General features: G+C 40.3%; 1 protein-coding gene across 1 annotated transcript in view; it reads right to left on the bottom strand.

Annotated features, from left to right (window-relative positions):
• Positions 1 to 1,433: 1,433 nt before the first annotated feature.
• Positions 1,434 to 17,307, bottom strand: part of LOC123753024 (keratin-associated protein 10-6-like) — an 80,532-nt gene continuing 64,658 nt past the window's right edge. Inside the window, exons 9-11 of the mRNA XM_069329623.1 lie at positions 7,889 to 8,011; positions 7,176 to 7,304; positions 1,434 to 2,399 (exon numbers count right to left, since the gene is read on the bottom strand). Coding sequence (XP_069185724.1) covers positions 2,140 to 2,399; positions 7,176 to 7,304; positions 7,889 to 8,011 — 512 coding nt within the window. The 3' untranslated portion in view covers positions 1,434 to 2,139. The remainder of the gene's footprint in view (positions 2,400 to 7,175; positions 7,305 to 7,888; positions 8,012 to 17,307) is intronic.

Raw genomic sequence — 17,307 nt, 5'->3', positions numbered from 1 at the left:
ATGACATTTTCTCCAGTCACCTCTTCATTATTATTTCCTTTTATCTTAATAGTACATAAACTAAGAACATTAAACATTCAACTATAATTTTTTCTCCATGCAAAACTTCTGTTCGTTCCTAATTCTTCTTCTCAAATTCCACAATATCATACAATTTTACATATGTTTTCTGGAACAGGTGCGCTCTAAGACCATTTTAAACATTAAGAAGGAGAAATATTGTAAGAATTCTCCAACCCCACCTTAATAATTTAGAGGATACATGACTGATTGAACTGCATTTTAGCGTGCAGTGGAGCTACCACACTTCTATGGCATAAGAATACCACAGTAGGTACGGGGCTGCTGATTATATTACAGTAGACAGAAGTGCCCTTTATTAGGTTTTACTTCTCATATTTCTTAATTTAGTTATGATCCAAATTGTTAAATTTTAAAATGATCAGATGTCTATAATATAAGTGAGAATGTCTATCTATCTATCTGTCTGTCTGTTCAAAGTTGGAGGTCAGACACGTGGGCCTAGACTTACCCAAATTTGTAGGGGAAATAGTGTGGGTACTGGACGGGTGGGGTAGGCCCAAGATGAATGCTTCAACAATATATCAAGTAACACAACACTCCTGAGTGACTTTCATTAAGTCTGAAATTAATCCGAGATGAAACTGGGAATGAGATGTCTGTAGAGAGGGAAGGTTACCCCCACGAATTTTCTGAATTATAAATTTTCTGGGGAGGGGAGAAGAAGGGTGGGACCATGGTGGTGGAGGAGAGGGAGAAGTGGGAGGAGAAAGAGAAAGGGGCAGACCAACTGGATGGATAAAAAATCGGGAATGAGATGTCCGTAGAGGGTGAAGTTTACCCGTGCACATTTTTAATAATATGTTTTCTGAGAGAAGGGGTATTACTGAGGGGGGGGGAAGAGGGGGGGGGAGGGGGGATAGGGTGAAGGGTCTAATGGGTGGGACCAAGGGGGTAGGAAAAGGGGGTCAAGGGGAGGATGGGACAAGAGGGGGTGGAACAGGTGGTGGTGGGAGCAATGATGGATGTTCTCTTGCACCACCAGGTACCCCATGTGGTATTTAATATAGTGCAAATTAAACAATAATTTTAACTGACATTTAAAAAATCTGATTTATAAAGTAATTTGTTTATATATTTTCGATTTCTTTTGGAAATTTTCAAATTTTAGGTGTTCATAATTTTTTGTATAAATAAATATTTTTTACTTCAGATTTATATTTTTTTTCATTGAAACTTTAGTTGAATTATTAATTTTTTTTAAGGTATTATTCTGTAATACATGTAAAAACATAAAAGTGTTTTTTATGCCATTTATAAAACTCTTTTTCCTGGCACATAGTTTTAAGGTAAATAAAATATAAAATATGATTATTTTCAATTGCAACATCAATAACTTTATCACTAATTTTTGCATTACATTAACATTTTGTTAATACGAACAAAATATGTAAGATCAAAACATAGAAAAAATTCACTCAATCAAAAATTGTGTTCAATACACAGAAAGCAACAAAATTCGAAAATGTGATTCTAAACAACTGAGGTTGAAATCACACAGGACCCAGATTCTTGTGAAGTTGATTATGACCCCCACAAATAGTAACTTCATACTAAAGTACACTGTAGATCTAGGGAAGACCTTATTTAACCATGTAGTAACTTCATACTTTAGTACACTGTAGATCTAGGGAAGACCTTATTTAACCATCATCATCATTACTTCTACTTTCAAAGTTAAATATTAATTTTGTAAGTAAAGATGTTCATAATAATACATATATTTTGCAAAAGAAGACATTTTGAAAGATAACGATATAATTTACTCTACTTATAATTTAACAACGTTTTTGGTGCTGTTCTACAGCCTGAGAGGGGGCTGCAAATTTGGAAGTAGGAATGGATATAAAAGGGCACTTATTATTCTATATGAATATACATTTTTAAATATGCCAAGGACTGTGAAATATACTGGGAAATATACTGGGAAATATACTGAAATATACTGGGTATTCATACAAAGGTGCAGAACGTTACTTGACCTGATCATGGATCTAAAACCAAAAATAAAACCCACACATTTTGAAAATTTATAAATTTAGGTCGTGTTTCTGATTCCTAATCGATGCAGCACCGTTGGCTGCTGGAGCCACAGTTGCCCCAGAAGACGCCCCAGCATGGATAAGAAGTGGCTATGCATTCTCCATTCGCCAGCAAGCAGGTCTGAGGGCTGTTGGGCTTGGCCTTGGATGAGCAACAGGTACACGACTTACTCTCACAAAGCTCTGGGTAAGACTTCTCGGGAAGTACACACTTGGGCTTGCATTTGCCGTTTATCATGGCACAGTCAGTTTCTTGTTCACAGGAAGTAAGCGGAGCTGAAAATTTGTGAATAAAGAATATAATTACCGAAATCTTCTTAATTAAAAGATTTGATAATTAGAATAACATAATATGGTTGTATTAGTAGCAGGAGTAGGTCAAATAACATGACAAGATCCACTGATCTGGTTAATTTGAATAAACATTAAACTAAAATGAACACCCATCCATGAAGAAAATTAGAAAAAGAAATGAAGGCTATATGCAAACTACTTAAAAATAGGAAAGTAAGTAATTATCAAAAGAAGGTACCAAGCCGGGAAGGTTATCTTGAGATGATTTTGGGGCTTTAGTATCCCTGCGGCCCGGTCCTCGACTAGGCCTCCACCCCCAGGAAGCAGCCCGTGACAGCTGACTAACTCCCAGGTACCTATTTTACTGCTAGGTAACAGGGGCATAGGGTGAAAAAGCTCTGCCCATTTGTTTCTCGCCGGCGCCCGCGATCGAACCCGGGACCACAGGATCACGTGCCCAGCGTGCTGTCCGCTCGGCCGACGGCTCCAGGAACGCTATATAGCACCATCATATGTGAAGGATATTCAGAAAGGGATAAATATCACTAAGGATGCACATACGAGAGCAAAAGCGCATAAAGCGAACAATATCAAAGGTATCTGATTCCCCAATAATTCTATCGAGGGGACAGATGACCGCGAGGGACGATTAGGATGCAAGACACACACGTTCTGGAAATCTGGACATTCAACAAGGATATGCACGACCGTAAGAGGAACAATGTAGTTTGGACAATAATATGACCTCTTAATGTGGCGCCACCACTTTAACTATATATATTGTCCGCCACGATAATTGGCAGATAATATATGTGTCAACAGTGTGAGAACACTGTTGTTTTAACGGTGCACGAACACCTGGCCTTCCAAGGTTCGAGTCCTTCATAGGGGTTGAGTTCTTTGTGTATTACATATGACTTATGAGTTTATGCAAGTGTACCGTGTATATATGAGGCTCACATTCTTTCTAGTAATGTGATTGACTGATAAAAATGAATTTTGATCTCTTATCACGGCTGGTGTCGTTGGGAAGTTGAAATTGTTTGGTTAATGCTCCCGACTTTCAATTTTTTTTTAACGATCTGCCGTGGTATAAGGGTCTAGAGTACTGGTTGTGTCAACGGGGCGTTAACACCTGGCCTTCCAAGGTTCGAGTCCTTCACAGGCGTTCAGTTCACCGATTGCTTTGAAATTTTCACACAACGGTTGTGTGATAGGTTGCCATAGCATACAGAGTGATCTCAGATCTATCTCTAAAAGGCTCAATTTTACTACAATCCTAGATATAGTGTTCGAGTGTGTGTCCCTGTCTTTGTCCACACACTTTACACTTTACTTCATCTAGATCCCTATACAAGCCGAACTGCCAGAGATACTTGTAGCCAAATCTTATACAAGCTGTGACAACATCTGTTAGTCTACTTACTTTGTTACTTGCCCATACACATGTTTTACTTCACACATTTCATTGTGATGAACAATGGACCTACTAGTTCCAGTTTGCACAGTTCTATTTTCTTCAAATCCATCCAGGAGTTCTTGTCTAATGACACTTTTAAGGGACTTATTTGATAACTCAAGATTCCGTTCAATACTGTCTTTATTTACTGCAGCCTTAGCACCTGAGGGCGTCAACTTTGTCATGTTCCTGCAGGCCAATGTGAGAAGGAATCCACAACATTTTCATATTTACCCTCTTGCTAAGTATTCTTATATATCTACGTCTAGATTCCAAGACAAGCACGTTATTACTTGATTGCAAACTGTTTATTGCTCGTAGTGAGGAAAGGGAGTCAGAAATAATTAAGCTGTCTACTTCAGTGTTGTCAATGATTTCGAGTGCTACCAGTATTGCTACCAACTCAGCTTGCATTGTGGATGCCCAGTTACTAATTCGAATATTCCTTTGAATTGTGCTGCCATCGGGCTGATGAGCAATAACAGCACTTCCTGCCCTCCCTGTAGGTGTACTGAGTGATCCGTCAGTGTATATGATCTGTGTTATGTTGTTTTCAGCTTGTATATTGTGAATGTGTTCTATGGTGCTTAATTTAGCAGCAAGCTGAGCATGAGGGTTGCTTGTGATTAGTTTCTTGGTGGGGTATGCAGGGGACAGGATGTCAAAAGGTACTATCTGCCAGGGTGGAAGGAAGCGCTATACTCTTTCATCTGTATATACATCGTGCAGTCCCATCATTTTAATATGAGTGGCTGTTCTTTGAATCCATTTAGACTCACTGGTTCCATTTCGTATGTGTTCTAACAGTTTAACTGACACAATGTTGTTTTTGTTATCACGCAGAAGCTTTAGTCCCATCATAAGATTAATTTCAAATATTCTGTCTCGAATGCTAAGTATATTTAATTCTTTCCGCATGTTGAGAACTTTAGTAGTTATAGGACAGCCAAGTATTATTCTGAGTGCTTCATTTTGCATTTTTTCCAGTCTATCAATACTTTTGCCATAACAATGTTATGAAGTGTTTAAGTGAAGTTATTAAGTACATCTAGGAATGGCAAACATTTATCAATTTAAGTCTCTATAATAAATTTTATAGAGGAAACTTGATTATTATGTTTAGCTACAAAGTCGTCTGTGTTTACATCTGTCGGCCATATACACAAAATATCATCAACATATCTAAGCCATGGAATGATTCCAGGGGTAATTTTTGAAATAAATTTCTTTTCGAAGAATTCCATGTACAAGTTTGAAAGCAATGGCGATAAAGGATTCCCCATTGTCATTCCAAAAGTCTGTAAGTAATTCTTATTATTAAAGGTAAATTAACATTCTTTAATGCAAAACTTAAAAGATTGCAAAACTTAACAAGAATATCAGCAGAAAGAGGTAAAACATTAAAAACACTTTCAGTAGGTCATTAGTAACCTCAGTAATTAGGGCTCTTAATGAATTCCTCAGAGCAGACAACCTGGTCTGCCTCCCCCCCCCCTCGTGCCAAGAACACCAGTCGCAGGGCGACCAACAATAGCTCACCCGTGAACCACAAAATGAGAACACCGATCACCTGGAAAATAGAAGAAAAATACCACAGGTGCCATCAGAATCATAACCAGCGATGACACTATTGCCCCCAGGAACGCCACGACAGCAGAGGCTCTACAAGACAAACACCCACCCAGAGCTCCAGACAGTAGAAGGGATCCCCAGGAACACAATACTGGCGTAGATCCATTGTCTGTTTGAGAATCTGAGGTGTACAAAGCAGCCATGTCTTTCCCAACAGGTTCAGCAAGGGGCTTTGCAGGCCTAAAACCCCAGCACATCAAACAAATGCTGAACCCGGTGCTTGGAGATGCTGCCAAAGACCTTCTAGTGGAACTTACCAGATTCTCCAACATGTGTTTGACTGGCGACATAAATAGTTTTACCTGTCACAGGTGTGGCATCTATACTTATACTTACGAAATGAACAGTATAGTAAACAACACAGCGCAATTCCAACACAATGTCACACAAAATAATTCAATAAAAAATAAAATAAATCGAAATCAATGAAAATAAAATTTATCAATGCAATCGGAAACATTGAAATGGAATTCGTGACATATTTTGTATAGCGTGAATATTGCTATTATGTGCAACAGATGGCGCTGTTTTTCAAAAACGCATGTTTTTACCTGTCACAGGGGGTGGCATCTATATAGTAGGTATATAAAAAGACGCGCCTATTCGAATGCAACGTTGTGTCAAAATTTCAAAGCAATCGGTGAAGAACTTTCGGAGAGTACCGATTTTAAAGAAACGCACATTTCCATTTATATATTTATATATATATATATATATATATATATATATATATATATATATATATATATATATATATATATATATATATATATATATATATATATATATATATATATATGTATAGTGCCTTTACAATATAGCATTCTTTTATGGGTCAATATGGGCCCTATCGGAGTATTATTAATTTCTATGATATTGTGTTGTAATTAACAGGACTTTACACTTTATAATGAATTTATCTGAGTTACTTATTTAACAGAATTTATTAACACTAGTGGCCTTGACGTGGTCAGGAAGCCGGTGGCTTGTCGAAGTTCCCCCAATTTGCCTTGATCAATGAGCGCTATAAACCTGAATAGATATATGGAAGATTTCCTGCTTTGAAGACAAGGAATCACACTTTATATGTATTTCAAAAGAAAAAAAGAACGTGGTAATTGCAAGACAAATATGTGGTTAGTATTACAATTTGCTCCACAGGAGTAGTATAAAGTACGCCAAGTACGTGCGTGGGAAAAAACCAAAATCGCACGTACTTGGCGTACTTTATACTACTCACAGGGGCATTGTTCAAGGTGTTCGAGATGTGGAATGTTGAAATATTTAGAGTAGAAAAAATAATAACTATGAACAGTTTGATAATGAATGACACTGGAGCTCTACTGATAACACTGTTCAGTGTACAACGTGTGAATTACTTTATACAGTTAGTGAAATAAGGTCATTAGAAGCATAAAGTTAAATTGCATCCTTGTATACGTTACAAACCCATGTATTTAGACGAACTCATAGACATGCAATCTCTTTGATCATCTTGTGTATACATAAATAAGTGATAAATCAAAACTTATTTTCCCTATTAGTTTGAAAATACATTGTTTATAACAAATGACACATAATGCTATGTTACTATAGTTCATAGAAACATAAAACAATAACAAATATTTATCCACTCAATTTACTCAATGAATTATAATATAATTTACCTTTAACGCAACAGAAGCAGTTTTTACTTGTGCAAAGATTCAGGAGCGGATTCTCATCTTTGCCACACGTGGAGCCACAGCGGCCCAGTTTGGCTCTGCACTCGTTGGTCTGACTCTGGCACGAGGCTTCTGTCAGGTCATCACTTATAAATACTAGTAGAGGCAACAGTACGTAAAATATAAAAAAAATTAAAACTTATGAGCTTACAAAATTCTTGACCGACGTTTAGAAGAAAAGTACTATTGCAGGATGATCAGAAAAGAACTGTTATGTCCATTATAACAGCCAAGAGATATAAGAGATATATATAGGAGCTCTGAAATGCCTATGTCGTATCCAGCAAATAAGACATTTATAAGATACTCAAACACAACATTATTACCCCTACACGCAATGTATCATACCCACTGGAGCACTTAAGAGCCACTAACACAGTAAACATTCCACTCAATGACACACTGTCAGTAAGAATGAGACAACAGATTCATTTAAATATATGAGAAATCAGCGCGTCTGTGTTTAACAATAATTATAACATTTGTAACCGAACTATTTGACGCAAATTTTATATTTTAATCAACAACATTATGTATAAAGTTTGACAATCAACCTACACAATCAGAATAATTATCTTTACTGTAAAAAGATGAAAATGGATGTTAATAGTTTTATTATTGTATCAATGGACTGATTATTTACGTAAACAACTTACTTTTAACGCAACAGGAGCAGCTTGGACTACTGCAGATATTGTTGAATGTGTCCTCATCTCTGTTGCATGTGTCGCTGCAGTGGCCTCTCTTGGCTAAACACGCGCTGGTTGTAGTTTTGCAGTCTGTGACAACAACAACATTTATTTTAGAAATGTAATTTTATTTTTAAAATACGTGTTGGAAAAAATATATATACGGAAAGAGAGAGATAGAGGGCAAAACAGATAGAAAAGAGAGAGAGAGAGACAGAGTAAATAGAAAAACAAAGCTGCGAATCGTTTAGGTCATATCAAAGTTATTTATTACAACATATGGATGAGAATATCTACTCCTCTCTACACTAAGTTCCATCTGATTAGACATAATAACGTAGCAAATAAGACATTATATAAATATTTTGCACTTTTTCCAGCTTACAATGCTGGCTGTGAAAAATAAGTTTCGTAACCACTTTATTGAAAAAATGACATGCATTTTCGAGAAAAGTATGAACTTATCCATATTTAAAAAAAAAATGGCAATAATGAAAATACTGCAGTTAGTATTGCTGATGCCACTACATATAAACTCACTACAACAAACACTACAATTGTTCACTACTACTACAAACACTACAATTGTTCACTACTACTACAAACACTACAATACTAATAATAACAAACAAGACATTGTAATATCTTGTCACAGGCATAATAACATATGGTAAAAGCCCACAATTATGTATTCGGCAATTTATGTAAAGATTTGCACGAAAAGGGTGTAAATCTTTACATAAAATTCAGAAATAAATAAGTATGGGTTTTTATCCTATATAATAACAAAGTAAATGGAAAATATTGCGATGCTGATACTGCAAAAACGGAACTATGCAGAACTTCAGTTGAGTTAAGAAACAGTTCTAATTTTATTGAAAAGAGTTACATACTAAATATTGAAGGAAAACATAAATGATCTATGATTATTATGGTTAAATTTAATTAATCACTTTTATAATGTTTTGTTGTCACTGAGAACACAATTGAAACATAATCACTCTTCAAAGAAAAAATTAATAAATATTTATATTTTTGACAACTGAATCCTCCAATACATAAAAAATATTTACATGTTTCAGAAATTTAATTTGTGAAATTTGTTTTATTATTTTTTTTGAGAGAGAGAGAGACAAGGATGTTCCAACACTTGGCATATATTTACCGTTTAATGGAAAGTAAAAATTTTCCATTAATGATCCAGCTAGGAATTAGTCAACACCTGTGGTAGTAGTCATTATTACGATAGGAGAGTTTGTTCGATGTCAGTAAACTGTAATGCATTCTTTGGGAAGCAAGCATTTGTTCACATGAGCTTTTGGATATAGGATAATGTTTACTTAAAATGCCACCCATCTTCCTATAGTGATAGTATTTATAACAATTATTTGGTCGAACGTGCAAAAATTGACTGTTGCACTGGGAAAAGGAAGCGGAAGCTCTAGGGTCTCTTGTTGTTTCAATTATACTAGAACATAGTTCCTTAAAAAACTGGTGGCACTCTTACCCCAGGCACCAAGTGTTTCAGAAGCAATGGGTACAAAATTGTAGTGGTGATCCAGTTCTCTGACCTTACAGGACTTTGCTGATTCCTTATGAGTCACAGTGTCACCCAGATGTGCAACACTGAAGTCAATGTAGGTGTTAGCCAGGGTTGATACGCATGTTACCTTGCCTTGGAGAATCCCTATTTACCAACGTCCCAGTCGACACAACCATAGGTATGATACTGGACAGAGTAAACAGAGGCGAGAGCACCCCCAAATTAGACATACCCGAGCCATACTTGAAGAGCCTTCTCGAGGCATGTACAAAGGAAGCTCCTTTCATCAGTTGGCAAGGTAACATGTATCAACAAATAGATGGAGAAGCAATGGGTTCCTCCTTAGGAGTGTTATTCGCTAATTTTTACATGGGAACCATCGAAGACAGAGTCTTTAGTAGTAGGCAAAAGTCAATGGTATACTGCCGTTATGTAGATGACATATATTCGTCATAGTAAAAGACTCAGATGAACTAATTGATCTAAAAAGCCATCTAGAGAGAGAGAGAGTCAGTACTCCGTTTTACCCATGAAAACGGTGAAAAAACAGTCTGCCGTACCTGGATGTACTAATAACAAAAACAGGAACCTTTCTAAGCACCTGTGTATATACCAAGCCTAAAAACATAGGATTAGGCCTGAACGGTAGGAGTGAGTGCCCCCAAAGATACAAAGCCAGTGTTCTCAACGCTTATATCGTCGAGCGCTTACCCACTGCTCTGAATGGGAGCAACGTGAGTAGGGAGTTTGAAAGAATAACCCAGGTGTTGGTGAACAATGGATACAGCAACACAGAAATAAACACTACAATAAGACGACACCTGGATCGATGGTACAATCCTGAACCAAGAACAGAAACTACAATACCTCCAATAAAATTATAATATAAATCAACTATGCACAGTGAAAATAAAAAAGAAGAACGGATAATGAAAGAAATAATCCGTAAAGGAGTAAAAAGCATTAATCCTACCCATAACGTAGAACTAATCATATTCAATAAAACAAAGAATTAGGCCTAATAGGCCTAATTAGGCCTAATTTAATAAGGCCTCCTTATTAAAAACAGCCCGAAGCCCGCCGGAGAACCCATTACAGCAGTCAAACGTGCTATACATATGTACACCTGCTCCCACGAAGGATGTAGCCTTCAATCTAAGCCCATAGGTATGACGTCGACCAAGCTGACGAGGCGTTTGACCAGTCATCTTCAATCAGGTGCCCCCCAAAATCACATTAGACAAGCCCATGACATCACCCTAAAGAGAGAAATGTTGAATGAAGGCACTTGTATAACAGACAAAACCCAAGATGTAAGAAGATTACAAATTCTTGAAGCAATCCATATAAAAATAGAACAACTTACCATAAATACCCAAATTATGGAACTATTCACTCTACCCAGTGAAGGGGCCTCGTAGCCTGGTGGATAGCGCGCAGGACTCGTAATTCTGTGGCGCGGGTTCGATTCCCGCATGAGGCAGAAACAAATGGGCAAAGTTTCTTTCACCCTAAATGCCCCTGTTACCTAGCAGTAAATAGGTACCTGGGAGTTAGTCAGCTGTCACGGGCTGCTTCCTGGGGGTGGAGGCCTGGCCGAGGACCGGGCCGCGGGGACACTAAAGCCCCGAAATCATCTCAAGATAACCCACCATGAGAGTAAGAACAAGACCGGAACATGAAGATGCCAGCATAGAAGACACTGCTCAACATGCTACGCCCACTACACCTGATTAATCTTTGTATGTGCTTCGTCCTCACCTGACCCCTTAATGGTATAAATCTAACACATCCTGTATTTTCTTATCATTTGAGAATGAACCATGTAGGTTCGAAACGTTATGTAAATTTTACAATATGAGTAATACATTATTCAGTTATTTATTTCTTTTTCTTCACATCGAACGAAGATGACCTTTGAAGAACTGCTCTTCCAATTAAACCAAGATGCTAGAGCACTAGTCAGAGGGATAGAAGCCCTAAATAAGAAAATAACCAATACAGAATATGCAGTCGTATTCAATGAATTAAGGAATTTCCTTAAGTACTATTGTTCTGTACTTGTACTATCCTTCTAAAGATGTATTATTAAATACGAAAGTACTTAAGGAAATTCCTGTTTCAATCCTTTTCTTCGTGGTCTGACACTGTCACATTTTTCATCACATGTTAATTTTCGTGATTTACACACACACACAATAACACACACACACACACACACACACACACACACACACACACACACACACACACACACACACACACACACACACACACACACACACACACACACACACACTCACACACACACACACACACACACACACCACAATCACACAGACACACACACACACACACACTCACACACACACACACACACACACACACACACACACACACACACACACACACACACACACACACACACACACACACACACACACACACACACACACACAATCACACAGACACACACACACACACACACACTCACACTCACACACACACACACACACACACACACACACACACACACACACACACACACACACACACACACACACACACACACACAATCACACAGACACACACACACACACACACACTCACACACACACACACACACACACACACACACACACACACACACACACACACACACACACACACAATCACACACACACACACACACACACACACACACACACACACACACACACACACACACACACACACACAAACACACAAACACACAATCACACAGACACACACACACACACACACACACACACACACACACACACACACTCACACACACACACACACACACACACACACACACACACACACACACACACACACACACACACACACACACACACACACACACACACAATCACACAGACACACACACACACACACACTCACACACACACACACACACACACACACACACACACACACACACACACACACACACACACACACACACACCCAGAGGCGAGGGGGGAACCCACAACCAGCTACCCAGTAACACCAGAAGGGAGGACAACCCCGCCTCCCTCCTCTGCATAGAAAACCCCCCTACCCCAAACCCTCCCTGCCCCCACTCAAAAGTTCAGCCAAATCTCCCTCCCCCCACACCCAATCCCCACCCTTCTACCCCTCCCCTCCTCCCGAGTCCTCCCTCCCCCCCTTTCCTTCCCGTCCTCCCTCCCCTTTCACCCCATACCCTCCCTGTCCCTCCCCCTTCACTGGATCCCCCGCCCCTCATTCCAGTATCCTCTGAGATCCTGTTACCCACCTCACAGGTCCTCACACCCATGGAACAGCCTCCCCCACCAGCAGAACACTCACCAAGGAGGCGATTTGAGAAGGGACAGAAGAAAGTGAGCCTCAAAGCGATGTACACTAACATAGATGGAATTACAAATAAAGCAAATGAGCTTGGAGAACTGGTACTAGAGGAAAACCCAGACATAATAGCCCTCACAGAAACAAAGATCACGAAAACAATAACAAATGCAGTGTTTCCACAGGACTATTATGTTATGCGGAAAGAGAGGGAAGGAAGAGGTGGGGGTGGTGTAGCTCTGCTGGTAAGAAAAGGCTGGGATTTTGAGGAGATGGATATTCAGGGCTGTGAAGGTTTCAGTGACTACATAGCAGGTACTGTAACAAATGGAGGGAAAAAAATTATAGTCGCAGTCATATATAATCCACCACCAAATGACAGAAGACCTAGACAGGAATATGATAGAAACAACATGGCCACCATTAACATAATAGAAAGAGCAGCTTCTGTTGCTAGCAGGAATGGATCTGGACTACTAATTATGGGAGACTTCAACCATGGGAAGATAGATTGGAAGAACAGAGACCCGCATGGAGGACCAGAAACATGGAGAGCTAAGCTGCTGGACGTGGCAACAAGAAACTTTCTAAGCCAGCATACCAAAGAGCCAACAAGAATGAGAGGAGAAGATGAACCAGCAATGCTTGATTTGATATTTACCCTAAATGAATGGGATATAAGGGAAGTTAAGATGGAAGCGCCCTTGGGAATGAGTGACCACAGTGTATTGAACTTTGAGTACCTGGTAGAGCTAGGACTTATCTCCCCCCAAAAAGAACTAGGAATCAAAAGGCTGGCATACCGAAAGGGGAATTATGAACAGATGAGAAGTTTCCTAAGTGAAATACCTTGGGACACAGACCTCAGAGACAAGTCTGTACAGGGTATGATGGACTATGTTACCCAAAAGTGTCAGGAGGCAGTAAACAGGTTCATCCCGGCCCAAAGGGAAAAATCCGAGAAGCAACAAAAGAATCCATGGTATAATAGGGCATGTATGGAAGCGAAGAAACTGAACAAGAAGGCGTGGAGGAACTTCCGGAATAACAGAACACCAGAAAGCAGGGAGAGATACCAGAGAACCAGGAATGAGTACGTCAGGGTGAGAAGAGAAGCAGAGAAAATTTTTGAAAATGATATAGCAAACAAAGCCAAGACCGAACCAAAGCTACTCCACAGTCACATCAGAAGGAAAACAACAGTGAAAGAACAGGTATTGAAACTTAGAACAGGCGAGGACAGGTATACAGAGAATGACAGAGAGGTGTGTGAGGAACTCAACAAGAGGTTCCAGGAGGTCTTCACAATAGAACAGGGTGAGGTCACTGTGCTAGGAGAAAGGGAGGTAAACCAGGCGGCCTTGGAGGAGTTCGAAATTACGAGAGAGGAGGTCAAGAGACACCTGCTGGATCTGGATGTTAGAAAGGCGGTTGGTCCAGATGGGATCTCACCATGGGTACTGAAAGAGTGTGCAGAGGCACTTTGCTTGCCACTCTCCATAGTGTATAGTAAATCACTAGAGACGGGAGACCTACCAGAAATATGGAAGACGGCGAATGTGGTCCCAATATACAAAAAGGGCGACAGACAAGAGGCACTGAACTACAGGCCAGTGTCCTTGACTTGTATACCATGCAAGGTGATGGAGAAGATCGTGAGAAAAAACCTGGTAACACATCTGGAGAGAAGGGACTTCGTGACAAATCGCCAACATGGATTCAGGGAGGGTAAATCTTGCCTTACAGGCTTGATAGAATTCTACGATCAGGTGACACAGATTAAGCAAGAAAGAGAGGGCTGGGCGGACTGCATTTTCTTGGATTGTCGGAAAGCCTTTGACACAGTACCGCATAAGAGGCTGGTACATAAGCTGGAGAGACAGGCAGGTGTAGCTGGTAAGGTGCTCCAGTGGATAAGGGAGTATCTAAGCAATAGGAAGCAGAGAGTTACGGTGAGGGGTGAGACCTCCGATTGGCGTGAAGTCACCAGTGGAGTCCCACAGGGCTCTGTACTCGGTCCTATCTTGTTTCTGATATATGTAAATGATCTCCCGGAGGGTATCGATTCATTTCTCTCAATGTTTGCGGACGATGCTAAAATTATGAGAAGGATTAAAACAGAAGAGGACTGTTTGAGGCTTCAAGAAGACCTAGACAAGCTGAAGGAATGGTCGAACAAATGGTTGTTAGAGTTTAACCCAACCAAATGTAATGTAATGAAGATAGGTGTAGGGAGCAGGAGGCCAGATACAAGGTATCATCTGGGAGAGGAAATTCTTCAGGAGTCAGAGAAGGAAAAAGACTTGGGGGTTGATATCACGCCAGACCTGTCTCCTGCAGCACATATCAAGCGGATAACATCAGCGGCATATGCCAGGCTGGCCAACATACGAACGGCATTCAGAAACTTGTGTAAAGAATCATTCAGAACTTTGTATACCACATATGTCAGGCCAATCCTGGAGTATGCAGCCCCAGCATGGAGTCCATATCTAGTCAAGGATAAGACTAAACTGGAAAAGGTTCAAAGGTTTGCCACCAGACTAGTACCCGAGCTGAGAGGTATGAGCTACGAGGAGAGACTACGGGAATTAAACCTCACCTCGCTGGAAGACAGAAGAGTTAGGGGGGACATGATCACCACATTCAAGATTCTGAAGGGGATTGATAGGGTAGATAAAGACAGTCTATTTAACACAAGGGGAACACGCACAAGGGGACACAGGTGGAAACTGAGTGCCCAAATGAGCCACAGAGATATTAGAAAGAACTTTTTTAGTGTCAGAGTGGTTGACAAATGGAATGCATTAGGGGGTGATGTTGTGGAGGCTCACTCCATACACAGTTTCAAGTGTAGATATTTCAGAGCCCGATAGGCTCAGGAATCTGTACACCTGTTGATTGACGGTTGAGAGGCGGGACCAAAGAGCCAGAGCTCAACCCCCGCAAACACAACTAGGTGAGTACAACTAGGTGAGTACACACACACACACACGAGGCCTGGGGCCTCGTAGCCTGGTGGATAGAGCGCAGGACTTGTAATTCTGTGGCGCGGGTTCGATTCCCGCACGAGGCAGAAACAAATGGGCAAAGTTTCTTTCACCCTAAGTGCCCCTGTTACCTAGCAGTAAATAGGTACCTGGGAGTTAGTCAGCTGTCACGGGCTGCTTCCTGGTGTGTGTGTGTGTGTGTGTGGTGTAGAAAAAAAAAAAAGTAGTTAGTAAACAGTTGATTGACAGTTGAGAGGCGGGCCGAAAGAGCAAAGCTCAACCCCCGCAAACACAACTAGGTGAATACACACACTCACACACGCACACACAGTCGTGGTCAGTCAGCCGTGATGGACAAAAGTGAGGTCTGGGAAGCTCTTGGACTACTAGTGAATAGGGAGGGATAATCAGATTACATTGAAGTGAAAAAAGTGTATATAAGTGAATGAATAACTAGTAAACTGACTCAAACCACAAGAAAGTGAAGAAAAAAGTAGCAATAGCACCATCGATAATAAGTGTTGAACATTCTGTGGTATTGTGGAATAGTGGAGCAGACCTCGTGGTGGCCGCGACCTCACCAACCTCAATCTGTGACCGATCAGGACCTCACACCTGACGCACCGTGTGGAGTACTTGCTCGCCGTTTGTGTAGCAGATCGTGCAAGGTATTTTGGAGCGCCTGTTGGTTAGGTTGTTTATTGCAATGACAAAATCAGGAAGGGTCTCACGATCAACCACCAGCAAGGAAGATGAGGAGGATAGATTTGTAGACAAGTTAATAGGGAAATTTGTAGAGAGGAGGAGCATTTGGATGGAGGATCTAATCCAAGAGATTAAAAGTGAGATATTTCAACAAATACAGGACGAGGTTGAGAGACAGAAACAAGAGCTTATGCACTATATTCAGGAAGAAATCAGGAAGAGCAGGGACGAATGGGAGAGTGAATGTGCTCGGCTCCCAAATGAATTAGGAAGGATTAACAGCATGTCTAGGGACAGTGGATTAGTGGAATGGATTAGTGAGTGTGGGAGAGATGGGGGGTATCCAGGGGAGGGGCTACCAGCATGAGAGTGAATCACTGAGAAGGCGCTCAATTATACTCTAAGGATTATTCAAATCTGGAGCAACATCAAGACAAAAAAGGATAAAAATGAAAAAAAAAATATGAATTGCATGAGATTTTGAGATGTATTAAGACCGAGATGGCAGGAAACGAAGTGGAACTCAGCCGCCGGGTTGGACCTTACAATTGTACCAAGAATAGACCTGTTCTGGTACAATTCTCTAACGAAGAGGCAGTGGATTACATAATGAAGAACAAACTCAGAGGCATCGAAGCTCATTACATTGTGTTTATTGAGAGGTATATGACGAAAGATGAACAAACAGCCCGCAAGGCGAAATGGCCTGCAAGACACCGAAACCCTAGTCTCCCAAGTAGTCCCACCATTCTTTCCCAGGTCACACCCTCCCCAACTCTGCCCTCCCATCCCTT

The sequence above is a fragment of the Procambarus clarkii genome, chromosome 23, assembly GCF_040958095.1.
Source record: "Procambarus clarkii isolate CNS0578487 chromosome 23, FALCON_Pclarkii_2.0, whole genome shotgun sequence".
NCBI classification, from domain to species: Eukaryota; Metazoa; Arthropoda; class Malacostraca; order Decapoda; family Cambaridae; genus Procambarus; species Procambarus clarkii.
This window is presented reverse-complemented; position numbering and strand designations above follow the sequence as displayed.